This window comes from Ochotona curzoniae, unplaced genomic scaffold (assembly GCF_017591425.1).
Source record: "Ochotona curzoniae isolate NIBS_2020 unplaced genomic scaffold, NIBS_Ocur_1.0 contig_4501, whole genome shotgun sequence".
NCBI classification, from domain to species: Eukaryota; Metazoa; Chordata; class Mammalia; order Lagomorpha; family Ochotonidae; genus Ochotona; species Ochotona curzoniae.
The window spans coordinates 3441025-3468120 of record NW_024466307.1 but is presented as its reverse complement, the minus strand read 5'-3'; the positions used below and the strand labels follow the sequence as shown (position 1 = coordinate 3468120).

At 41.3% G+C, this 27096-nt stretch overlaps 1 protein-coding gene across 2 annotated transcripts in view; it reads right to left on the bottom strand.

Moving 5' to 3' along the window:
• Window positions 1-26934, bottom strand: part of XRCC4 (X-ray repair cross complementing 4) — a 146914-nt gene extending 119980 nt beyond the window's left edge. For both annotated transcript variants that reach the window (XM_040985997.1, XM_040985996.1), the window contains exons 1-3: window positions 26911-26934; window positions 14837-14985; window positions 12058-12233 (exon numbers count right to left, since the gene is read on the bottom strand). In XM_040985997.1, coding sequence (XP_040841931.1) covers window positions 12058-12233; window positions 14837-14975 — 315 coding nt within the window. In that variant the 5' untranslated portion in view covers window positions 14976-14985; window positions 26911-26934. The remainder of the gene's footprint in view (window positions 1-12057; window positions 12234-14836; window positions 14986-26910) is intronic.
• Between the last annotated feature and the right edge of the window lie 162 nt (window positions 26935-27096).

Below are 27096 nucleotides of genomic sequence, written 5' to 3'. Positions count from 1 at the left end.
CCCATTCATATTATTATCAGTAAATACATTCCTGCTGAAACCACACCAAATATCTCCAATTTGAGATAACAGCAATGTGACATGATAATTCAGTATGAGGTGCAACAGAAAGGGTTAACTTCCATAGCACAGGTTCAGTCCAGTGAAGAGCACTCCACCCCCCACTCTCTTTTTGCATTGCTCCCCTTGGAACTTCAGCCCTGGGATTCCACTGTCAAACTAAACTCCATGATGGAACCACAGCCGGCTAGTGGTGTGGCCACAGATAATGCTGTCACAATGCCTTGACCTAACACATTATAAACCATCAACTAACATTGAGGATTTGACAGAAATTAAGATGAAGTAATCCATACTTCCATACTTACAGGTAGTTAAAGTGCTGAGTTGGATGTTACCAAATTAAAAAAAAAAAAAACTGAAAATGTTTTCATTCTGTTTAATAACTTGGTAAAAATTTCTGATTTTGCCCATGAGGGCAATGGCCAGGCATATGCTAAGCCAGCACTGCTAAGGTTAAACACATACACAATTTTATGAAACTCTGGCAAGTTAGTTTCAAGAGTGATTATGCAAATTTGCTTCCCACCAGTAACACAGATGTGACGGTTACTCCAGTCACATTAGCATTTGCAATTTTCACTATTTTTTATTTTCACCTATTAGGCATGAGTTCTTCAAAAAGATCATGAAAACAAACATTATGCAAATGACTAATGCATGGGTTCTGAAACTTCTTGCAGCAAAATGAAATTATTTTTAACCATATCTTTCCTTAAGCTTTTTCTAGTGCCCAGATCAATCACGGCTTGAATCTGCATATGGAGCAGCAAGTGGCCCTTCCTCACGTACTTCCAACCTGTGCATACATCCTCTGCAGGATCTGCTCCTGCAGCCGTTTCCGACTGAATCACTGCGGCCGTTTCACTGTGTGGAGCAGTGCTGAGCAAGCCCTAAGAGCCGGCTCTCACCGGATATGCGGCTGTTCAAACACTCTAATCCAGCCTAAAACGTGCCCTTTCATCCTCTTCATAGAGAAAATGGAAAAGTTTTGAGTTCCATTATTTTTTCAGTTTTTTCTTTCATTCTTTGGATGTCAAGTCTGAGAATTTTCCACAAAGTCCTAGATTCCAAAATGAATGGATACTGACCAATATCAACTCTGGTTCACATATTAATCACCAGAGGATCTTCCAATGGGCCATGAAGTCACCTCGGGCTCCTAGAACAGCACTGTGCGATGCCTCTGCCGGAGTGGCAGCCAGCAAAAGGGAGACACCTCCTTTCAAAGAAACAAGAAAGATTCAAGGTGACAGGCAGTCACTGGCCTCACAGATAAAGAAGATCATGCGAAAACAAAAGGGAAGAAACCACTGAGCCACTGCTGCAGCACCGGAACCCTGTGAGGGTCTGGGACCGAGTCGCAGCTGCTCCACTTCCCATCCTGCTCCCTGTTACTGTGCCTGGGGAAGATGCCCCGAGCACGAGGGCCCTGCCAACCGTGCCAAGACTGGAAGCTCCTGGTTCGCTACTTTCACTACATGTATTTTTGATTCTCTCTTTATTGCTATGTATTTCACAGAATTGACAAAATTAAATCCTTTTGGCTTTTCCTGGGACCACACCTACAAAAAAAAAAAGCATACATCCTAAATTCAGATGTGTAGACTCAGAATAAAGGAAATACAGAGAGAAACAAGTAAAATAGTGTAGAATATCAACCTTAACTGTCAGAAGTGAAATCCTTGTGAAACGGGGTATGTGCTAGGCAGGCACCGTGCTGCATACTGAGAATACGACAGCAAACAAGGGTTCACGTTGTCATCACAGCAATCCCATGAAAACCACACAGAAACGAATGCTTGTGTAATGCCTTCCCTCCAGAATTATTTTTACAATTAATGAGAAGCTTTATAGAAAAATCCACTTTCTCCAATTGAAGCACTCATTTTAACAACAAAAAACCTAAAGGACTTTTCTCTGCTAATGACCAAGAAGCCCTTGAGCCAGGTAAGTGTGAGATCATGCCCACAGCCCATCTGCCAGTATATAACTGGGGATTACTACCTGTGTTTCCACTGACTTCTCCAATTCGGTGTGAAATAGGTCAGAGAAAATCCTCTTGCCAGATTGTTTAGTCTCACAAATCTGCACCATTAGATACTTTTTCCTGAAGCTCAACCTAACTGGTCCTTTGCTTACTTTCATTCCATAAAAACTCTTTGTAAGTGTCAATACCAGCTGCTCACGTTCCCCTGGGAATTTTCCACTTTTCAAATACAGGCATGACTTTAATTAGACAAGTCATAAACTAGGACAGCAAACAGCTGATTCTAAAGAATGAGGTCAGAACACCAATTTCTGTAGAAACTTCAACAATCTAAACATACTTCAGTAAAGACAGCAGGGACTGGACAGCTCAAGGGCTGGACACAGGCAGGTCATTCCCACGGGACAACGCTACAACTGGTGATAATTACACATCCTGGACAAGATGATAGCAAAGGAATGAGGATATTGGCAAATGAACAAAGCAGGCTGATTCTAGAGCAAAGAAAACTGACATTGAGTAAGACACTTTTTCACAGCTTTTAGGCTGAATGACGGCTCCCAAAACTCCTCAGTTGGAGGGACATCACTGCATTCAGAAAGTAAAGGATGCAGTTCTGGAAGGGGGAATCAGAAAACTGGTCCTAAGTTCTATGGATAACAATTTAAACTGCTTGCTAAAACCAAAGCCCAGTGTAGACTCCAAGCAGCATTGCTAAGGTTAAAAGAAGTGAACTGAGGGCCTGGCGGCATGGCCTAGCAGTTAAAGTCCTCACCTTGAACGCGCCAGGATCCCATATGGGCGCCGGTTCTAATCCTGGCAGCTCCACTTCCCATCCAGCTCCCTGCCTGTGGCCTGGGAAAGCAGTCGAGGAGGGCCCAAAAGCTTTGGGATCCTGCACCCATGCAGGAGACCCGGAAGAAGCTCTTGGCTCCTGGCTTTGGATTGGCTCAGGTCCAGCCATTGCGGCCACTTGGGGAGTGAATCATCAAACAGAAGATCTTCCTCTCTGTCTCTCCTCCTCTCTGTATATCTTCCTTTCCAATAAAAATAGTTTACAAAAAACCATTTTCTATTTTTGTAGTTTTTCTCTAAGTATAAAATTAAGCATATACTGAAATTTATACTCATGTGACATACCAGCTAAGATATCTGATCAGATGGACTAGGTGTGAGAGCTGGCTCTGCTCTCAGCCTGCCACACGGCAGTGACTGCTCATGGGCTTGGGCTGCTGCCACCTACGTGGGAGATGTGGATTGAATGTGAGGCTCCTGTCTTCAGCCCGGCAGAACGCCAGCTGTTGAGAGCACTTGGGAGTGAACTAGCAGATGGAAGAACTCTCTCTTGTTGGCTCTGTCTCAAAGTAGCAGACAGCAAGGAGCAACATCCCAGTCACTGGGGAAGTAAGGCATAAGAGAGCACAGGACCACACGGCTGACCGTCAGAAAGCGATGCTGAGAAAGAGCTAACAGCGTGCAGTGTCCAGTGCGTATAGATGACGACCTCGGATCTATCTAGGTCTCAGCAAGAGACCCAGTATATCACTCAGTGGGATTTATGTCTGAGCAGCATCAGCTTTCCAACAGCTGCAAAATACACATTCTTTTCATTAGTGCATGATATTTTCTCCAGGATATACTATATGGTAAGTCATAAAGCAAGTTTCAGCAAATTAAAAAAAAAGAAAGAAAAAACTATACCAACCGTATTTGCTGACCAGAATGGATGGAAGCTGGAAACGAAGGAGTTAAGAAACTCTAGAAAATACACAGACACAGAGTCTGACAAAATGCCTCGGAATGAACAGCGGGGTCACAGAAGAAATTTTTTAAATATCATATAAAGGAATGAAGATGATAACACAACATATTAAAACTCATGGAGTGAAAGCAGTGTTAGGAGCGACATTTCTAAGTAAGTGTCTTCTTCAAAAGACTGGAAAGGAACCAGAAAAATGACCTAACAATGCATCTCAAGGACCTAGAAAAACAAGAACAAATCAAATTTGAATTAGCTGAAGGAAAGAAAAAATTTAAACCAAGGAATAAACAAAAATTAACACCAGAAATCAGGGATCTTTATAAAAGATGCTTTTTTTGTAAATCAATAAACAAAACTGCCATATTATTGCCTCAATTAACTAGAAAAAAAGAAAAAGACCTAAATTAATAAGATTAGATAAAAAGTAGATGTTATAATGGATATCACAGAAATAACAAGAATCATCAGTAATTACTACAAACAGCACTAGAAAATACACAGAGGTGAATAAAATTCTGGACACATACAATCTAACAAAATTGATTCATGAACACAGACAAACCAAGTAAACCAATAACCAAGACAAAGACAGAGACAGAAATAAAGACCTTCCCAACAAAAACAAACCCAGGACCAGATGGCTTCACTGCTGAATTCTATCAAACTCTACCAAAAGGACAAATTCTAACTCTTCTCAAACTATCCAAAGCAATCGAAAGGGAAAGAATAGTCCCAAACTCCTATGAGGCTAGAGGCACCTTACTTCTAAGAATAGAAAAGGAGACAACAAAGAAAAGAAATTATACCTGAGTATCTGTGAGAACACAGATGTAAAATCCTCAAGGAAATAACATCTAATCAAACCAAATGATACACCAAATAGTGTATCTACTTATATCAAGTGGGACTTATTCAGGGTTGCAGGAATGGTTGAACATAATCAAACCAGTAAAATTCATGGTAAAGGTCAAAGAAATAAAGAGTAGCTTTTGGAAAAAAAAATAAAAGGCATACAAATGCAGGGGGGAAAAAAGTCAATTTATTTACATATCAGTCTTCAATTGAAGACATCTAAATACTCCACTGAGACTTGGAATAGAAAAATCTGAAATGTTGCAGGATACAAAACATACACACAAAATCAGTATGGTTTTTTTCTACACCAATAACCAAGTCACTGAGAACAAATTATAACAGCAATCTAATTTTTAGTAGGTACACACACACACATGAAAACTCTTGGGCAAAACTGCAATGGAGGATATGAAAGTCCTCTGCAATGAAAACGAGAAAGCACTGACAGGAGGAATTAAAGAAGAAACAAAAAAATGAACAGATATCCATGATCCTGGATTAGAAGAACTAATATTGTTAAATGTGCAACACATAAGTGAACAAATGCTGCATAACACTAGTCACCGGGTATGCAGACTGAAACCGCAGCAATGTACAATGTACAGCTGGAATGGCTGTTACAAATCAGAGAGAAATGACCACATGAACATAGGAACAAGTGAAACGGGAACCAGTATACCTTGTTAGGAGGAGTGCAGACTGATACACCGGCTATGAAGAGCAGGGTTGTGTGGCTTGTGGGCACGCCCTTGCTGTCTGCCCTCAGCCCAGCTGCCCATCCTCAGCCCACGCTAAGGGCGCAGTGTCCATCTGCTCACTAGGACACATACTCAGCATGGCAAACAAGTGCACTCCAAGAATGCAGAGCAAAAGTTCGTTTTCGTTTTTTTTTTTTTAATAGAAAGAACAAATTTTAAAGCTAACACAGCCTAAAGATCTAAATTCATTAAAAGAAACAGACTGGATTAAGAACGAAGACTCAACTATATACTTTCTTAAAGCAATTACATACCAAAAAAAATCAGAAAGCAAAAAAATAGGAAAAGATATTCTATAGTAAGTCCAAACAAAGCTGTAGTAGTACTGACATCTTATATAAGAGAATATAAATCCAAGAGTAAATAAAATTCAGTCACTTCATAATAAGAGGGGTAAAAAAGGACACAACAAACCTTAAAATTTTGCAGTTAATAACAACAATTCCAAATACATATCTGCCATTACTTCAGGAAAAAGTAAATAATTATATGATTATAATATACTTTAACATATTCTCAGTTATGTGTAGAATTAGAAAATAAACAAGAACATATAAAACTTCCATAACAACATCAACCAACTTGACTTGTCATGTTTAATAGAGAAAATATTCCTTTCAAGTACACACAGTACCTGGATGACACAGACCACATTCAAGGATACAGCAGAACTTGTAAATTTAAATGGTTTCAAACTGTGTCATGTTTTCCAACAACATGGTACTACCTGCGATGCTACTATAATGTCAGAATCCCTTATCAAAGCACCTGTTACACAGTTGGGGATCCAATCCATTTCCCTCCTAATGGTTTGGGGAAAGTGGTACAAGAGGACCCAAATGCTTGTGTCCCTGCCAACCATGTTGGAGACCTTGATTCAACTCCTCGCTTTGCTCTGGCCCAGGACTGGCCACTGCAGAGGGAGTGAACCACTGAATGAACTATCTCTCTTTCCTTTTCTCTCTGTAACTTTAACTTTCAAATAAACAAGTACATCTTAAAAACAGAGCAAAACAGGATAACACTCCTAGCTATAGTGCTTCTGAGCAAGCTTGCTGCCAGTGCACCAAGGGATGCAGGAGGTGGCGGCCTAGGTCCTGTGGCCTTTGCAACATGCGTGTGGAGTTCTGCACCCCTGGGTTCAGCCTGGACTTTTAGCCATTTGGAGAGTGAACCAGCAAATAGAAGATCAGTTCCTTTGTGTTCCCTCTCTAGTTTTCTGTCTCTCTTTTTGTCTCTCTTTCCGTTCCTCCCTCCCTCCTTCAGCCTCTATCTTTCTCTCAAGGAATGTATGAATCTCTGTGTGTGTATGTGCGCTCATGTGTGTGTAACAACATTTTTCAAATAAAATAAATAAAACTTTAAACAAATTTTTAGGAAGACTCAATATTGCTAGGCTGCCAAATCTGTAGATTCAGCACATTCTTAATCAGAGTCCCAGTGGACTCCATTTGAGAAACTGACACATTTAAAATCTCCGAAGGACAAAGAATTTGCAATGTGACTTAGAAAGGGAAAAAGTTGAAGGACTTAAAATATCTGATTCTAAGATTAAAATAAGTCTGAAATCAAGACCATTTGAGGCTGGCAAAGATAAACACATAGATCAGTAGAACAGAACAGAGTTCAAATATACATTCAAATACATAGTGTTAATTGGACTTAAATAAAGGGCAAGGAAAACTCAGTGATAAATTAAAAAATGGAATGAGAATGACATGCCACTTTCTACTTTTGTTCCCATGCTGCTTGTAACAAAAAAATCATGTAACTGAAATATTCTCTAGCTGAAAATATTTTTAAATCAAATAACAGTAATATGAAACAAGGAAAAGGAGTCCTCAACCACAAAATGATATAACTAAAAGTTAATAATTTTGATGTAAAAGTAATTCTAAAATGCCTACTATGGTTTTTGTAGAAAACAGATTTTGAATAAGATTTTTGCACCACTTGCAGTACTGATTTAGTTTCCATACTATGAAAGTACGGAAACTATAAAGCATTTAGTACAAAAAAGACACTTACATACAAATGTTTTATCATAGAAGTAAAGAACATTTTGGTTTCTTTTTCAGAGAATCAAACAAAACATTTGCAAACCATACTCCCACAAACCTGAAAGTCATTACTATTTTTGACAAAGTCTTTGGCAGAGCACCACAATAAATGGTGCAATTCTGATATTTCATCTAGAAATGGTCCTTTGAATTCAGTCCTTCAAACCACAAAGACACATGGCAATAATAGAAGATTCTGGACTGCTGTTTTAAAACCAATGCTGGCTAGTGGTTTTGGCTAACTTACTTTACCTAGTTTACATACATCTGAGAATCATAAATTACATATGTGTAGGGAGGCTATTTGAACTACAGTGCAATTTATTTATAAATAAGTAGTCAAGTAAATAAATACACATGACAATTATTAAAACATACGCTGAGATACAGAGTAACCTGTACCTTACCCTGTGAGGCGGCACTTTCAATCCAAAATATGACTGAGACGCTTAACTAATGAAAACACAGGAGAAACGGCATTGCCACAATATAGGTGAGCCCATCTAAAGGATAAACGCTCCACTTTCATGCACAAGTCACAAAGACCTACATTTCAATGAGGTCATGTGACTAGACACTGAACGGGGTATGAGCAGAATGGAAGCAATGCAGTGTGGAGGTGACAAACCTAACGGCACAGACACGCGCTCTTCGTTTCACTGCCGATAAGGTGAGCAGAACACTGAGTCTACAGAGGCTTTTCTTACATCATGAGATGAAAAGAAACCTACCTGATCAAGGCGAGAGAGCACCCAACATCATAAAGCCATTACACGGATCCGGCACTGACTTAGTGGATTTTTGATTCAGAGGAAAACAAACTCACATGCTAACTAAGCAGCCTGAATTATCTCCTAATCCTTATTTCATGAGAAGGATGTAAACACACACACGGAGCGACCCAGTTGACCCTAACTCCTCTACCATAAGGACACGGGTGGCTTCCTGGCCTTGCTGTGCCGTCCTGGCCAACGGCACAGTGTAGTGCCAGCCTCCAGGGTCTGTTCCTTCTTAACCAGGTGCACTGTCACGCATGGAGTAGCTAAGTCACTATCCTCCCTGCAACTCTGCAATTCGTATCGACGCTGCAGCACATACTTTCTCATACTAATAACGCATCTTAGCAATACATTCTTTCTGTTCTATAAAAGCTTTATTATTTTTTTTCTAAGGCAGGCTGACTGAGATCTTCCATCTGCTTTTTCACTTCCCAAATGACTCAAGGCAACGGCTGGGCCAAAGTCAGGAGCCAGGATCCTGAACCCAAACCAGGTCACTCCACATTTATTTTACTGGGGAAATAAGAGAAAATGAAAAGGACTACATGATTCATAAAAAGGCAGTCAGAACATAGATGAAATCTTGGGCAAAACGAATCACACCAAAGTGCAAATTTATTCCTACCCCAAAATCAGAATAAACATCAATGAACAGGTACATATTTGAAATATTTTCTTGAACTGGAAATTGACAATTCTTTCACTCAAACAGAAGAAAATCCTAAAAAAAAAAAAAAAACCCAAGCTTTTAAATTAAAAAAATCAGTAGTTATTTTCCTTTTTCACAAAAAAAAAATGGGAAAAAGAAAATTTCATATAAATGGAAATTCAAACAATTCTTATTTGATGCAGATGTTTAAAATGTTCATATTGGGCGGTGATATTCAGCATATAAAACTTGTTGAATTAACGCCCAAACACCCTGAATCTCAGAGGAGACAGTCTGATCACGAGTGGGCTTGGAATCCACGGAGCATATTCTTTGCCAGGAGAGAGTAACTTCACGTCAAGAAACTACAGAACTCAGCACTTTCTGAGCGGAGATCTGAGTTCACTCCTCTTTCTGCTAAGGTTGGGAGATGATTTTGGCAATCATCAGCTGTCTGGGTCATCAAGGAAAATACTGCAACCCCCTGGCCAGTTTTTAGCCTTCGAAAGCACCCTGCAACGTTTCCAATTGTCTGCAGAATCCTTGCCAGCACATGAATTACAAGATACGGTCACTCTGAAATTAGTGTGCACAGCACATCCTGAACACGACAAGATTCCCACGGCAGTTTGGCCAGAAAGTTTGTGATTTTTGTGTCCATGAGGCTAACTGTAGCACTGAAAGGTTTACTTCATTTAAATAACCCTAAACTTTCTCTCCAGCAAGCTGTGCCAGGAATAAACTCCTCCTTGTCAAACTGCTCTGAGAACAGCCTTTCTTTTCTCTTAACTGAATAAATGAATAAATAAATATGGAGCCAGCTACCTAAACTTCAGTCTGTGGCCTTGAGACATTCTTGGAACGAAGGCATTCTGTAGGACTGGGACATCTTTATGCTGTTTTCATTTCTTGAGAAAACCTGTTGAAAAGGTAGCATTTGAAGGGCTTGTGTCTGATGAAGTTGGTTAGTTTCAATGTGTTAAGAAGTCTTTCAGGATTCCCATCTGACTTGGATAACAATACATGGAGAGCAAATGATAAGAGATCAGTCACCACGACTTAAAATTTTTCCTCCACACAAGTAGCAAACTAGATATACTACCGCCAACCATGGCAAGGCAGCCAGCCAGAACATCGATATGCCCAAAGATCACATTCACCAAGCTAGACTACATCAGCTGGGGGGATAGGGAAAAGTTGGTTAACAGATCCAACGAGAAGAAAAGAACTGCACTGTATTGCACAGTAGGGTGAGTATTGATAATGATAATGCAGTAGGTATTAAAAAAGAACAAACTAGATAACATGATCTTGCATTTTCACTATAAATAAGTAATAACTGTGTAGGGACAGATTTGGGACTTGAATGTTATAAAAATGTACAATATCAACTAGTACTTCAACAATCTGTACAATTTTTAAATATCATTTAAAAATTAGAAATTAATGCAAAGATATCTGAAATAAGAGAGACACTAATAGTCCAAGGGATCAGAAATTATCCAGTAAACTCAAGAAACAAGGAAAAATTAGAACAATTAAATGAATTAAAATAAACCACGAGTTTATTTAATTAAAGCCAGCTATTTCTTCAAAAATACTGTTACTTGAGAAGTTATATATAGGTAGGAAATCTCTGTACTATTATTTCACTCAATTTTTTGGTGAACCTACAAACTGCAAAAATTAAGGTTTTTAACTGTAAAAAAAAAAAAAGGTGTTAGAACTATTCAGCTTTCTCCAAGGTACCTCAAAAACATGGCATTTGTTATGTCTCAATGAATGCAAAACGGATGGCAGTGTAAGCTAAAGCTGTCTGCTATACACAAATGCTAGCTGAATGGGAAAGAGCTTAGCTCTAGATTTGAGTAGAAACAGGCAGCAGTCCTTCAGGGCACAATGCCTGCCTGGGCCGGGCCAAAGGAAAGACGCAATCAATAACAAACTTGTGTCTACTTAAAACCCTCCTACCTCACCTATTTTAAATCAGCATGGTCAGGATCTCAGCACATTGAAACTTACATAAATTAACTGCCAACCAGAAAAAGTATACATAGAAACAGGTAATAGTGAAAATAAGAAAAAATAATAAAAATTTTAAAAATAAGAATTCTACTTCTTTCTAAGAATATTTCTCAAATTGACAAAATATCTTTTAATTCCCTTCAAAACTGCTTTAAAAGTTTAAACTCAATCTACTTCAATCTAGCATTTGAGAAGTTCACATCCTAAATGGGAGTGGCTGGCTCTAATTCCTGAAGATCCAGAGGACAGAACTCAGGCCCACGTCGCGGTGTTCATGTCTCCCAACCAGCATCCATGAATGAGTGTCCAGGGGCCAGCTCCAGCTGGGGCCTCAGGCATGCTGGGCACTGCGGGAGGGAACCGTGAATGCTACGGTGCTATTTATCTCGCTTTTGCTAGCTTTCCCTCCAGTAAATATGTAATTTTTCTGTAAATGGAATGTTGTAAGGCTTCCTTCTTTATTATATTTAGCTCTCATGTCTGATAAGCCACTGTCAAAAATAAGAACAATCTACTCTCTAACCAAGGAAAACATGTAAAGAGAAAGTGTGAGACTGTTCAGTAAACCACCCACCTTGTTCTGAACCGGTGTAGGAAGGAATAGTATATCTTGAATGCCAAGCATGTAAGCTTTGGAAAGCCCAACGTGAAATTATTTCTATTGTAATATTCCTAAGTGTGATCATATAAAGGCTCCTTAATCCTTAATTACATGTTTTATTTAACTATACCATTTTTGTGACTTCAAATATGATGTAATGAAGTAAAAAATAAGCTCAGATTATTAAATATCCCAAGGTAAATACGTATTTAAGTTTTATAAACCTTAAGGGTCACAATGACCCAAAACTTTTGCTTGACTTTTTAAAGAACTGTTCATGTAATTAACAAATAATAAAGCAATAAAAGCATGTCTTCCAATAACTATTTGTCACAATTCAGTAATATAAAGTATTTAATGACTTTAACTTGGACTGCCTTCCGTCTTGGAAACCAAGTACTTTTCAACCTTTCATTTTTGAGGCATACTGGGAATATTTATATATTAATTACTTAAATATTCAACATAATTCCTCGCTAGTGCTTCTTATCATCCACACCATGGAAAGGTTTACTTACTGAAACATCTTTCAGATTTTTCTCAAAGGAGAAATGACAAGACTCTTTAGAAAAGGTAAATTTGTAGGTATCCTCTGGTTCTCCTCCAGACACCAGCGCTTTTTTCAATTCTTCAACATATTTCTCCTTTTCCATGGCCATGTCCTCAGCTTCCTGGGCAATTTCTGTTTCAGAAACTAATAGGAAACAATAGTAAAAGCGCTTAAATCAATATTTTCCAAATAAGAGAAAATATTTATCTGCTATTGGTAGCTGAAGACACATAACAGAAAATCAGAAAAAATACCAACTTGCACATCACATATTTTAAGTCAAATTATATTCCTGAACTAAAATTAACAGATTTTTGGCAAATGTGTTAATTTGTAGTCTCAAATGTCATCTGAAAATCATTAGGCTGCTGGCATTCTTTCTCAGCTCTCATATCAAATGCATGCACTGTAAACTACCCCAGCTGCTATGGTTTTGTGCACCTGCTTATATGTCACAGCCAGGTAAACCATTTTCTGTAACAATCAATAATGTCCACATCTCACAGCACTTATGTACTATCTCAAAAGATTCAGTAAGTCTAGCATCTATTCCTCATTTATCTATGCAGTGTCAAACTAAGTACAAGAACCCATGTGTTAACATCAAAAGATGTGGATGCAGGGAGATGATGAGAAAGCAAGGGGAAGGGAACTCAAATTTACTCACACACTGTACTCCGCAGGTGCCTTTCAACTCTCACCCTATCATCACCATGTTTTACTCATTCATTTATCTTTGGATTTCTTCGTTCCACTTCTTGTCCTACCCTCATTTGAATATTTGAGTGTCTTAAACATATTTAAGATCCTCATGGGGTTTCTTGGCATATTCTGTTTCTTCTATCTCTGAACACACTCTCCTTCTGGTCCTTCTTGTTTCAGGTTTTATAAAGTGTGAGCGTTTTGGGCATAAACAGTCTGGAGTCAAGGACACTCCGCTTTCCACGCTGTCCCGACAGGCTTTCATCAGTTCTAGACATTAGAAAGCTAACTTCTAAATTTGGTGTTTAAAATTGAGGGACAGAGTTCACACACAACAGAAGTTTAGGGATATGATTTGAGGGCATTTTACTTCACACATGTTCTGATTTCATGCAGCACCAAAAGCCAGGGAGTGGTGTTCTTAAGATTATTTCATTATCAGGCTGATTCTTCCAGAATCTTCTCTACAAAGAGAGCTCTCCTCTAACCCCAGAGAAGTCTAGAGTCCTAATACCCCACCCTGGTTCACTCATTACTGTCTCAGTCCCACAAACATTCCTGGAGTCCAGACACACCGCAAGAACCTATGGTTGAACTTCAGTTATTATCAACTACTTTGATTTTCAAATATTTCTTCACACATAACATGTGAACTTTTTCATTTCGTATGTCCAAAGGTGACCAATCTGTGTGTTTATTTGCTTGCTTTAAAACATTTAAGATTTAAAGGTGGGCATACGCAGTGCCTTAACCAATCACATTCCATGTTAGATTGAGATTGCATTTTTATGTGCTTCAAATTCATCTCCTGGCCAAGACACCTGGGAAGCATCAGGGGATGACCCAAGGCCTTAAGTCTCTTCCAGCCACAGGAGAAACCCAGAGTGAGTTTCTAGCTCCTTGCTTTGGCCCGGTTCATGTCTGCTTTCGGGTTCTTACAAGAGAGTCAACCAGCAGCTACAAGATCTCTCCCACTTTGTCTTTGCTTCTTTCATCACAGTCACCTTCAAATACATAAGTTGGTTTTTTTTTTTTTTCGTAATCTTAAAATGACAACTTAATTTAACAGTTTTCTGGAATGTGTGTGATTTCTTTTGCCAACTCAGGCTATTACATTGATGTAAGACCCACGTGGTTCTTCATGTATATTTTTATACTCTTAGGAATCATCTGCCTATTTCATTCATCACTTAAGTACATAATTCATATTTCATGAAAGAGAAAACTGAGGCACCAACGCCAACTAGATAAGCCAAAAAGGTGGAACTCCTGTCTGTCCGGTTCCCAGTTTTAAATTGTGTTGCTGCTGCCTGCACAACATGAGCTGGGGACCACAGCCGTCCTCAGCCGAGCCGCAGCTCAGTGCAGCGGGAGTCGGAACAGCATCCCCTCCTCAACTCACTTCGCTCCTTCAGTGACCGGACCTTTGTTCCACTGAGCTCCTACACAGGATTTCCACATGGATCACAAAATACTTAAGTTTAGGAAAATTATAAATGAATATAATTTTTCATCATCAAATAATAAAATTTGTGTTCAATAATATCTAGATATGAAAATGTTTCTTTCTTCAAACAGCAATTTTTGTAACCCTCATTGATGGTTAACCTATTTTATGACTTAACCCTGTGACAGAACCCCACATAATACTAAAGTGATGACAGACCACATAATAACTGGGCCCCCAAGCATTCATTAGACAGAACATTGCTAGTGGGAAAGAAATCAGTGAGTTTCATGTGTGGGAAGTCAAAAGGAATCACACATCCTTTTAACTTTACTCAAATGAAAAGAGAAAAAAAATTACAAATTGAAGGTTGTAGCAACCAAAATGTTGAACAACAAAGATCCAGGATGAGGTTTAGGAAGGAAGTTCATTTTCATGTTTCAATTATTTAATTGTTTGAATATTCTCACTCATTGTATTGCCCATCAGTAAAGTACCAAGTTACTTTGTATGTAACAAAATTTAAGTAAACATGGAAAGACTCACGGAGGACTGAAAAAGAACACATGAACGTTTTCCAACGTTGCTTTAACCGCACCTGTCCCAGTCCATGCCGACTGACCATCCGTGAGCACGACAACAAATCCAGATCCCACTGTCTCCTCCCAAGTCACTTGCAGAAAGTGAACTATACCAGGTTCAGAGGCAAGATGGATCCGGTTTACCTTTCTCCCCATTACGGGCGACCTATAAAGGGAAAAATAAATATTTTTGTAAGCAACTGCAACCATCAACTAATGACATTTTTGGTACTGACCCCTCAGCTACACAAACACCAGGGAAGTAAGGAAATGACTAAAATAAAAAAAATTGTACAATGCACTCAGACACTGCAGTTTGTTCAACATGATTCAGTTTATACAGATGGGGAAAAAAGAAGAGTTCTATAAATGGCGACTGACTTTCCCAAGTAATGAAATACAATAAAATTTACCATCTCAACAACATGAAGGGTAAAGTTTACCTTTTCTTTTCCCCCAGAGTAAATAGCTTCTGTTTCTACAATGAAAGATATGATCTAGGAAGGATCTCAGAACTGGAATGTGACCAGTTACTGAGGATAAACTTGACCTCAGCCTCTGTCTCCAGACAGATCGAGAGAAATGACGGAGGGAGTAAGCAGAAGTCCTGGAGAAAGGAAATGTCAGAACTCCATGTCGGCAGTAGTACCCAGTCGCGCCCCCTCTAGGAAAGGAGCAGCTAGAACCAGTGGCTCTGTCGGCCAAGCCTGCAGCCCTGTAACAGAGATCAAGGACAAGGACCACTGCACTCTTAAGCCAATAAATTCTAAAACTCATTACTGGGGACCCGTCTATGAGGCACAAATTAAGCCAACAACTGCCACAAGGACATTGTGTGACAGGATGCCCATTTCCAGCCCTGTTGCTCTACTTCTGATCCCATTTCCTGCTAATGTGCCTGAGAAGGCAACAGACAATGCTCCAAGTGCTTGGGTCCCTGCTACCCAGGTGGGAAACCTGGATGAGGTTCCAGGCTCCTGGTTTCATGTTGGCCCAGCCCAAGATGTAGAGTAAACCAACGGATGGAAGAGAACTTCCTGTCTCCCTTTCTATCATTCTGCCTTTCAAATAAGTCAACAAATCTTTTTTATAACAATGAAAGTCCCTGTATTGAAGTGCCACAGAGAGGCATATCAGCAGTGCAACTGAACAGATCCATCCACAGAAGCAATTCCCAGGTAAAGTTAGCAGGACATTCCCACCAGTCAACTCAGTCTCACACTACCTCCCTCCCGGTTCCTGTCAACTAAATACCAACTATCCTATCTAACAGACAACAGACTTTAGAATTTGTTTGCATTTTACATAAATGCGATTGGGCAACACATTCTAATTGTCTGCCTTCTTTTATTCATCACTGTGTTTAACAGACACATTCACACTGTGTCAGACAGCTGACGATCCTTCTCAGGACTGTGATTCCACTGAATGGATACAGTATTATGTATTCACTTGGGTTCTGTCCAGACTTTGAGCATTTCCAGCAATGTCACCATAAGAAGACTCGGGCGTCTACAAGTCAATGTTGGGCATACACCTATGAGTGGAACTGCTGAATCTAAGGATCGAAGTATGTAAACCTTGGAAGTTCACATTCAGTTCTAAAAGGCTGTAGCCATTTCCCATTGGTGTGTGAGAAATTAAATATTTCATATTCTTGGAAATACATTCCATCCTGTCCACGTGCGTGTGTGTGTGTGTGTGTGTGTGGTGATAGGAACATTCCGAGGTTTGCTATGGATACAGAACCCTTTCCATGCTTTTTTTTTAATGAAGTCCTGGGGAAAATTGACAATGTTCTTAATCACCCTTTTTATTTCTAATGCTTTTATTGGTTTGTTCTTTCTTTTCTGATTTGTTCCCTAACAATTTAGATAAGAATCCTTTTATAAACTGAGAACATTCTCCCATTTCCTGAGTTATCTTTTCACTCTCTGATTGGGAATGAAAGACTTCCAGGAAAAGAAGCCCTTAATTTTAACAACGCAGGGGCTAGCAGCTAAAGCCCTTGTCTTGAACGTGCCGGGATCCCATATGGGCACCAGTTCTAATCCCAGCAGCCCCGCTTCCCTTTCAGCTCCCTGCTTGTTGCCTGGAAAGCAGTTGAGGACGACCCAAACCTTTAGGACCCTGCAACTATGCAGGAGACCCAGAAGAGGCTCCTGGCTCCAAGTCAGCTCAGCTCCAGCAATTGTGGCCACTTTGTGAGTGAATCACCAAATGGAAGCTCTTCTCTCTGTCTCTCCTCCTCTCTATATAGCTGCCTTTCCAATAAAAATAAACAAACCTTAAATTTTTTTTTTAACAAGGCAAAACTTACTCAACTTTTCATGCTATTCCCACTACATTTTGAGTCCTGCGTAGGACCTTTTTTCTCACTAGGATGTTCCCCTACATTATCTGGAACTTTTTTTTTTTTGGTCTGTTAGCACAGATTTTTTTTTTAAAGATTTATTTTTTTATTATTTTTTCATTGGAAAGGCGGATATACAGAGAGGAGAGACAGAGAGGAAGATCTTCCATCCGATGATTCACTCCCCAAGTGAGCGCAACGGGCCGATACTATGCCGATCTGAAGCCAGGAGCCTCTTCCGGGTCTCCCACGCAGGTGCAGGGTCCCAAAGCGTTGGGCCGTCCTCGACTGCTTTCCCAGGCCACAGGCAGGGAGCTGGAAGGGAAGCGGGGCTGCCGGGATTAGAACCGGCGCCCATATGGGATCCCGGGCGTGCAAGGCGAGGACCTTTAACCACTTGCGCCACCATGCCGGGCCCTGGAACTTTTAAAATTCAAATTTCTCATACTTTGATATGAAATTCACGATTAATTTTTGTATGCCACATCAGCTAAACGCCGAGATACAGCTTTACCCTGGGGACACTTCATCGGCATGACTTACTCAGGGCAGACCCCCCTTTCCCACCTTTGTCACAGAGCCCGAGGTTGAGTATCTGTGGGTCAGTATCTAGTTTCCTGGGCTAGCCTCATTAGTCAGCTTGTCTGGTCCTACACTGTTGCCACACCACCCCAACTACTATAATGTTTTGTTTTCATAACTGATACTACAATTCTTCTACTTTTGTTCTCTAATATTGCTTCGCTAGTCTTAGTCCTTCATATTTCTGAGTCAATTTTAAAATCTGAATGTCAATGTCTGCCACAGTACCTGTAGGTGTATTAGTAAGATAAATTTTGGAAATCTAACATCTTTCCAATAGGAACAGTGTGGGGTAGGTGTGCCCCTTCACTGTGTGGTCCTTTCCCCCAGGTGATTTCCTTTTAAGAGCAGAAGTCCTATGCTTCTTTTGCTGTTATTATTCTTAGGTACTGGAATGTCAATTCCTAAGTAATCCTAATTAACTCCATTACTCAAATTTCAGATTTACTAAATAAGTTATTGATATTTAGGGCTGACACAACATGTATTTTACACATGCTGAAAGAGAACTCTAACAAAAAGTACTCCCTAATGAAAAACAATGCATATGACAACAGGCATTTGTCTTTTTCAGTTTTGATTCTCTGATCTTGACAGAAAAATCCAAAATGCTGAACAGAAAACAAAGCAGGCTAAGTAAAGGTGACACGTGATCCCTGGAAGACTGCCTTGGTTCCGGAACAATCCTGCTGCACCTGTAAATCACCTTCGAAGGCCCAACTCAACCGATGCTTGAAGCAGTTAATCACCCCCCTTCCACTCCTGTCAGTAAATTCAACAAAAACAAACCTGGCAATGTGAAAATGACAATGAAGCGCACTTCCACATGTCCCAGCAAGTAAATATTATGAAAAAAAAAAACCTAATAAATAGATTTCAAAATTATCTACATCAAGTCAAACTTATTAACCATTTTCATGTCTTCATAAATGTTTCTATTTTCATATTATGTGAAAATATTTACATAAGTCATCATTTATTTGATTCCATTAAAATACAGAAAACATTTCTTTGCCAAAAATAAACAACTAGAAGAAATATACCTATTTTATTATAAAGTGTGTCCTCTTTTTTATTCCACACAAAACACAGCCATGAGAGACTAGAACCATGCAATGTTCTAGGGGAAATTATACAAATGGGAATTTTTAAAACACTAAATGTAGCATATGGTCCATTTGTCAATTCTTTTCATATCTTTATGAAAATATATGTAGTTATATATGTCTTATCAAAGATGAAGAAATTGCTTTATCTTCCACTTAATACATTCTACCATACAGAAAGCCTTTTTGATACGGATATAGACATTCACACCTAGTAGTCTTTAACAACCAAATGAAAATCCATGGAGTGTCATACCATCAAGTATGCATACATGAATTAGTTTTTTAATTTTCACTAGAGTTCTATGAAAGTAGCTACTACCAGCATCCCCATTATATTCTAAAAAAGGAATGGTGAAGGTTAATCACCATGATTACGCATGAATATATATAAGAATACAAATTCACAGCATTTTTGTTGTCACTATGAATTATAGAAGTCTAATACAGCTAAAGATAAAAATCAGGGCTTCACAGGACAAGTTTTGAAAGTTAACAGTTCGGGATGGGGAACTGGCAGTTGCTTACACAATTGTACTAGGTTCAAAATCCACATGGAGGTGGCAATTACAGAAACTCTGAATGCCTCTTCAGTATTTGTAGGTAAGCATACACAAACGACCACAGAGGTTCCTTCCAACATGTCTGCTTTAAGGACCCTGACTATTTTTACTATCAATTTAATTCTGGAAAAACAAGACACAAAATTACTCTAATAGTAAATGAAGTAACTGCGTTTTAAATTTAAACTATATTTGAAACAAGTAATAAATTTCTAACTATACAAATCCATTTAAAATTCAACCATTTGCCTGCCAGTAAGTGCCCCCACTTTCACAATGCAGTGGACTTAACATCGAGAATACTAAGATATTTGGGGATCAGATTCATTTTTAAATATCATTAAATTGTTCATATTTCAAACATTTTCCACTTTTCTGATTAATTCTAGGTCTCCATCACAAAAATTGAATGGTTTCAATTGATTTTTTTGATTAAGCTCCAATTTGAAATTCCGGATGCCATCAGTGACCCATCTCCAACTCTTCGACATGTTAGCACCTCAGAAGTGAGACAGTAAGCTCAGAATACTCAGTGCCTCAACAGGCTCAAAATGTTTGATTTATATCACCAGGCCTCATTTTGTGATAATATGCTATTCAAACTAGTTTTGAAAGCAATTCATTCTTTTACTTACTGACATCATCCTCATTAAATGGCAAATACCAAATATCTGAGAACCAACCATACAAACAGGAAAAAAAAAAAAAAAGGAATTGGAATGTCTTTTAAGATTCAGTAAAATTAAACCCACCATCTGTTTGCTCTCACTGGGAACAGTCAGATTTTTACCCCAAGACTACTGCAAGGAAGGGGCGGAAGTCTCTTAGAGAGGCTGAGTGGTTAGGGTATAAGAAAGCCTGTGTTTTGTATTCCGAGGGCACTAAAGGTCACAGCAGTATCAGCACCTCTCCCAGCCAAGCCAAGGATCTAAGAGGAGCCTGCAGGTGGGAACAGCTGGGTCCCACCCCGATTTGTACATCAGTGGCTTTATTGAGAGCTCAGAACAGTTGAGAATTGAGAAGCTTATCTTTAGTACTCTGTGTCTCGGATACTTGGCCCCTCTCTTTAGAAGAGAATTAAGTTGTTGGCCAGAATGCAACTGATGTAGTCTACTGCCTGAACAAATACCATTCACAGTTGCCTCTGAATAAACAAGACACTTTTTAAATTAGTTTACAAAGAATGTTGTATGCCCTTTTGGAGGCTGATAAGGAGCAATAGAGAAGCCAAGTCCCTTAGGTCAGCTCAGGCAGTCACACACTGTATCACTGACAGCCCCATTGTGAACCTGAGCTTCTTGGCCCTCCAGTAAGTTGTGGCGTCTTGTCCAGCTGTTGGGCTGCAGGTGTTGGACTTCTGCAACTCTGCAGGGGAGCTGCACTTAGAGATCAGAAAGGACTGAATGCATGCTCCTAAGGAAGCAATTCTCTCAAGTGCCCTGGCTGAGAAAAGTAGGCTGATACCTACAGTGAGCTCAAATCGAGACCAGCACACAACACATGCAGTTAACGGTTTACAATTAGATTTCTGGTCACATTTTGTCTGACCTTATTTTTGTTTAAAGCAGAAAAGGATGAAAATATAACTCATAAATCGTAAGTGTGCTCAAAGTTTTCCAAAAAGTCTTATCATATTTCAAAATTCAAGACAGAAAAATCTGATTTTGAGAAAGGTATTTACTTTTGATAGTAAAAATCAAACAGTTCAAGGAAATTACATGCAAAGAAAAGGATTATCTATTTACTTTGTACATTATAAAAGCATAGACCATTCGTGATTATCCTGTATCCAAATTGCCACATTTATGTTTTTAAATTAATAATTCAAGGGCCTGGTGTGGTAGCCTAGTGGCTAAAGTCCTCACCTTGCACACACCACATTCCATATGGGCACTAGTTCTAATCCTGGCAGCTCCACTACCCATCCAGCTCCCTGCTTGTGGCCTGGGAAAGCAGTCAAGAACGGTCCAATGCCTTGGGACCCTGCACCTGCGTGGGAAACCCGGGAAGGGTTCTGGGCTCCTAGTTTTGAACCGGCATAGCTCTGCCCATTGTGGCCACTTGGGAAGTGAATCAGCAGATGGAGGATCCTCTCTCTGATATGACTTTCCAGCAAAAATAAAACCAATCCTTTTAAAATTCATTTCTATTACTTTATTAGCAGTACACCTAGTAATACCACAGTTGGCATTACCAAAGGGTAAATTGAAATTGTTTTACCAAAACAATTAAACAAAACATCAAGCACTGCTTTTATTAAACCAATGCTTTCTTGAAGTAACATTACCAAGGTGGATTTTCCCAACATTTAAGGGTATAGTTCACAAGTTACCAAGCAGCTAGGTAGTCCTATCTACTAATTATACTCCAAGCATTGTGAAGATGAAAGTTAAGGTCGTTAACCACCCAGGATATCTGGGGTTTTTCTGAGTTTAAAACTAAGTTTCATGTCTTAAGAAACCTCTTCATCGCAGGCGAGCGAGGAGGACAGGCAGCTCAAACGTAATGTAACAGTCAGGTCTGTTAATGTCATCTTGCCCAAAGCTCACAACATACAGCTGACGGTCAAGGTAGATATTAAATTAATCCAATGCTTCAAAAATTAAACATCTGAATGACAAGTGTTAAGAAAGCATGAAATGGTTGCCATGGTCACAGCCCAGTGTCAGGTTCCTCCTGTGACAGCGGGACGCCAGCTGCTGACGGTCCCACTAGCCTATGGCTGCTTATTTCCTCAGCTCCCCCTGCACAAACACCATCAATCATCACTCGTCCCAGTGACCCACTGACATCCACTTCCTTTCCTCTCTCCTGTCCCATAAAGTGAGAACTACAGAGCAATCAATGACCCCAAGGATGAAAAAATGCCACACATGCAATCTAACACTCAGATTTTATTAAAATTGAACCCAAATTTCAGAAAACCCAAATTTCTTTGATATTCTCCAAATGACCACTCTCATTTCACAACCTCAGCAGAAAGGAAGAAGTTACATTTGTCATTTCAGAAATTTTCTCAACTGTCACGGCAACACTTTAGCTTTAATTGTAGTTTCCTGTGACAATGACGTTTAACAGAACTAAAGAGAAGAGATGGCCTGAAAAACAGCATCAGTTTTTCTTCTAAGGATTTGATAATTCTGATTTCTTCACCTGAAAATTATTGAATCCTTTTCTGTTTTAATTCCAGAAGAATAAAAGTGCTCCTATGAAACCCCATCCATTAGGCCTTCATGGGTGATTACCACTGGTCAGCTATGATGTTCAACACCAAAGCCCAGCTAGACGCATGGCAGGAGAAGGACCCAGATTGCACTGTCCATCTCCTCTCACACATCCACCACCTTCTTGGGATTGCACACATCTGTCTGTTGGTTTGAAACAGCAAACGAATAGATAAGACCGGGGTGTGAGAAAAATGAATGCTAATCTGCAGGAAAAAATGTTAAATGCATCCTCAATTGTTGGAACTGTCTAAATCCAACCACTCAAAAATATTCAGAAACCTAGGAAATTCATTTTTGCCTATAAAAATGGAATTTTATGTGGTTTAGGTAAGGGTGGAGGTTATGTATAGTATGTGAGCACACACATTCCGAACTGATGTGAATAGTTTCATATTGGATGTAAAGAGACAACTGACTCACTTACTTAAGCATTTTTTTTTTTAGATTTATTTTATTTTTATTGGAAAGGCGGATACACAGAGAGGAGAGACAGAGAGGAAGATCTTCCGTCCGATGATTCACTCCCCAAGTGAGCGCAACGGCCAATGTTATGCCAATCCAAAGCCAGGAGCCTCTTCCGGGTCTCCCACGCGGGTGCAGGGTCCCAAAGCTTTGGGCCGTCCTCGACTGCTTTCCCAGGCCACAGGCAGGGAGCTAGAAGGGAAGCAGGGCTGCTGGGATAGAACCGGCACCCATATGGGATCCCAGGCGTGCAAGGTGAGGACCTTAACCACTGCGCCACCGCGCCGGGCCCTACTTAAGCATTTTAAAGTAGCACTGGCTCAGACTTGACCACATAGCATGAAGAATCTGCGATAAGCTTCACGCTACAGAAGTGTCAAGCACCTTGTATTTCATTAGGAAGAAGCTGGAAAACTTGCATGCTTGAAGAAAAGCTGAAACAACGTTTCAATTGGTGTCCCAAAACAACCAATGACAATGTGTGTACTTTGCATAAGAGAATCAAGTTTAGTTTTGCAAAGCCAAAGTTATCTCTAAAAGTGTATTAACTTAAAATGCCCATTATTAAGTTTTGCCTATGTATAAGTGATCAAGGCACACAAAACAAGAAATACAGAATACCTAGAAAGATGCCACCTGAGGTACATGTTTCCACTGCATGAAGGGACCAGGCTTCAAACACAATAAGGACACACTAAGATAAATCATAAGATGTTCAAAACAAGATTGCATTTTGTATGCATGTATACCTTCACGAAATGTTGCACTCGCTCTAACACTGAACAAAGCCCATGCCGGCCCCGGCTCGGAGTGCTGGCTACAGTCCCGAGTCCAGCCGCCCGTTCCTGCACAGTGCAGGCGATAACAGGTCATGACACACAACCAGACCAAACTGCTGGCTCCCATCTCTAGCTTGGCCCGGCCCTCACATTCACAGGTCTTCATCCAAGACCACTGGGAAGAATCAAAAGGAGCGAGGGAAAAAAATCACGAAGAACCTCAAACTCAGGCTTGAGAAGATTCCAGAGGAGCAGAGGCAAGAAGCAACTAAGCAAAGCCATTCTATCTGTGAGCTTCACGGGCTGGAAAAGCCAACCACTAGCACAGCACTTATACCACACAGGAAGCACCAAGGAGAACTGATGGAGAAAGTGGTCCAGCGGGCTAGGAGGGTCATTTACCAGGAGCCCCTCTCCCCTCACCCCTCAGGCAGCTTGGAATTGAGTGGGGCAGGCCCCAGGACACAGTAACATTCACCACTCTCTAACATACTACTGCATACCACACTCTTGCCAGGTGGATGTATTAATTCGATTTTCACAACACTGCACTCTCCCCTCAGAATCTAAAAATGTTCCGTTTTTAACTAACATTTCTAAAATACTCCTGAAATCAAAGTAGGTGATATTCTTCTTGATGCAAAAAACAGTAATTTTGGACACACTCAGATCCTATTGCTAATAAAGAAAGTATCCAACAAGATTTGAAGTGAAAATCCACAAAACAGCTACCAGGGGAAAAAAGAAAAAAGACTTGAAATAGTGATACGAGAAAGTCCTTAACCTAGCTTACCACCTGCGGGTGAGTGTGTGTGTAAGGGAGGGGTGTTTCCCCAGGGGTTCAGGTCTTAAGATCGTGCAGCCTGGGGCTAGAGAGGTGGCTCAGCAAGTTAACTCAGCTGCAAGTCCCAGCACTCCATGTGGACGCTGGGCTTCGTCCCCGCTGCTCCGCTTCTGATCTGGCTCTACATAATGGCCTGGGTAGACAGTGGGGGATGACACAGGATGGCACCACATGGGGTGGTGGGGTGGGGAGAAAGCTCCTTGCTCTGAGCCTTCCATCAGCTCAGCTCTGGTCACTGTGGCCATTTGCGGAGTGAATCAGAGAAGACCTCTCGCTGTAAATCCGCCTTTCAAACAAAAATAAGTAAGTCTTTAAAAGAGAATTAAAAATAAGATTAGAGAAAAATCTGGCCCAATTACCACCTCCTCAAAGATCTCACTATATGTTTGTTCTTACGCGAATAGAATAAGCATTGTACATGAGAGAATAATTGACATGTATCATTGCCTAACTTAAAAGCAACTGGCAAACGCTGTTCCCCTGTTCCCCCGCATCCTCAAGCCAAGGCACGTCAGAACCCTTGGCGTGGAGTTACCTGCATTCCATGCGAATAGAAAAACCAACTGTGGGCCCGGAGCTGTAGCCTAGTGACTAAAGTCCTCATCTAGTATGCTTTGATCCCATATGGGCATCAGGTCGTGTCCTGCCTGCTCCACTTCCCTTCCAGCTCCCTGCTAGTGGCCTAAGAGAGGATGGCCCAAAGCCGTGGAATCCTGCACCCATATAAAAGGCCCTTTAGAAGCTCCTGGCTCCTGGCTTCAGATTGGCTCAGCTCCAGTCATTGTGGCCTACTTAGGGAGTGAACCAGTGGAAGATCTTGCTGTCTATAAATCTGACTTTTTAATAAAGAAATCTTAAAAACAAAAATGTGTAACAACTTCAGCTTCCAGCGCTCCTGCCAGGCAATCTGAAGCTCCATGTCCTGTAGAGGTAGACCCTGAAGAGCCCACAGCCCATCACCCTGCAGGCACCCATCCCATCCGCCTGCTCCTCCGCAAGCCAGTGGCTCCAGGAACACCGAAGACCTGCTCCGTGTCCTCCTCCAACGGGGCAGACCTCCACCGGCTCCCAACCGCTCCATGTGCAGCAGCACACAGCAGCACAGCCAAACCCGACCTGACCCCGGCCTAACTCCTCAGAAATCAATGCCCTACAGGAACTTCCGCCCCTCTGCTCTGCCCAGCTTATGAGACAACAAAGCAACTTAACAACAACAACAAAAAAAGAGTCCTAAAAAAACTGTGCTGAGAAAAAATGAAGCCACACATTTGGAACAATGCAGTGCCATGATTTCCTGATAGACTGAAGAGAGCATTACAGGAATCATCACTTAAGCCTGCCCCTCTGGTACCTAACTCCAAGACTATTTTCTCCATCTGCAAAAAAGCAGAACAAAAACCCCCACAGGAGCGGACGGAGCCTCCCCTGTGCAACCACCAAGATAAGCGGACACGCCCGTGGCAACCTGCAAGGTTCCGTGCTTTCCCAGCCCCGAGGCCGGCCAGGCCTCCAGCCCTCACTCGCTCCTTGGCTTGCCAACACCCTGGACGTCCAGCGCCGTGCCAAGCCCACAGCGCACACGCTGAGGAGCACGGCAAGGGCAAGTGGCACCCCAACACCCCCTTCCTCAAACCCACAGAACACGTGGGAGAAGCTGGGAGTCCGGGGGGCACGTGGACAAGAGCGGGGAACCCCCACGGGCACAGAGGCCAGGAGCCCCGACAGGACAGGCAGGCAGGGGAGGCCGGGAGCCCCCACAGGCGGGCAGGGGGTTGGGGGGCTAAGGGCCAGGAGCCCCGACAGGACAGGCGGGCAGGGGAGGCCGGGAGCCCCCACAGGCGGGCAGGGGAGGCCGGGAGCTCCCACAGGCGGGCAGGGGAGGCCGGGAGCCCCCAAAGGCGTACAGGGGAGGCCGGGAGCCCCACAGGCGGGCAAGGGAGGCCGGGAGCCCCCACAGGCGGGCAGGGGAGGCCGGGAGCCCCCACAGTCGCGCGGACTAGGCCGGGAGCTCCGAGGGGCGCACAAGAGGCAGGTTCAGGGGCTCACACTCTGAGGAGAATATTAGAGGAGAAGTTTAACTAAAATAAGAAAATAAATCAACGAGGAAGGCAAAGGAAAACAGAAGGGGACGGACCATGACTTATTTAAACAGAGGCAGCCACTTCCGGACCCTACCTTTCTGGGACTCCACTTCCGGTCTCCTCTGAAATGCCCGCTCCCCACGAACACATCCCCGCAGCCAATGAGAGAGTCGGCTGCTTCCGCGGTCCCGCGAGACTCCGCCCACGTCCCACCTCTTCCGGCAGAAAGCAGCCTATCCGGGCGTCTTTTTGGCGCCTCTCCGGAGGCGGTGCCGGGATA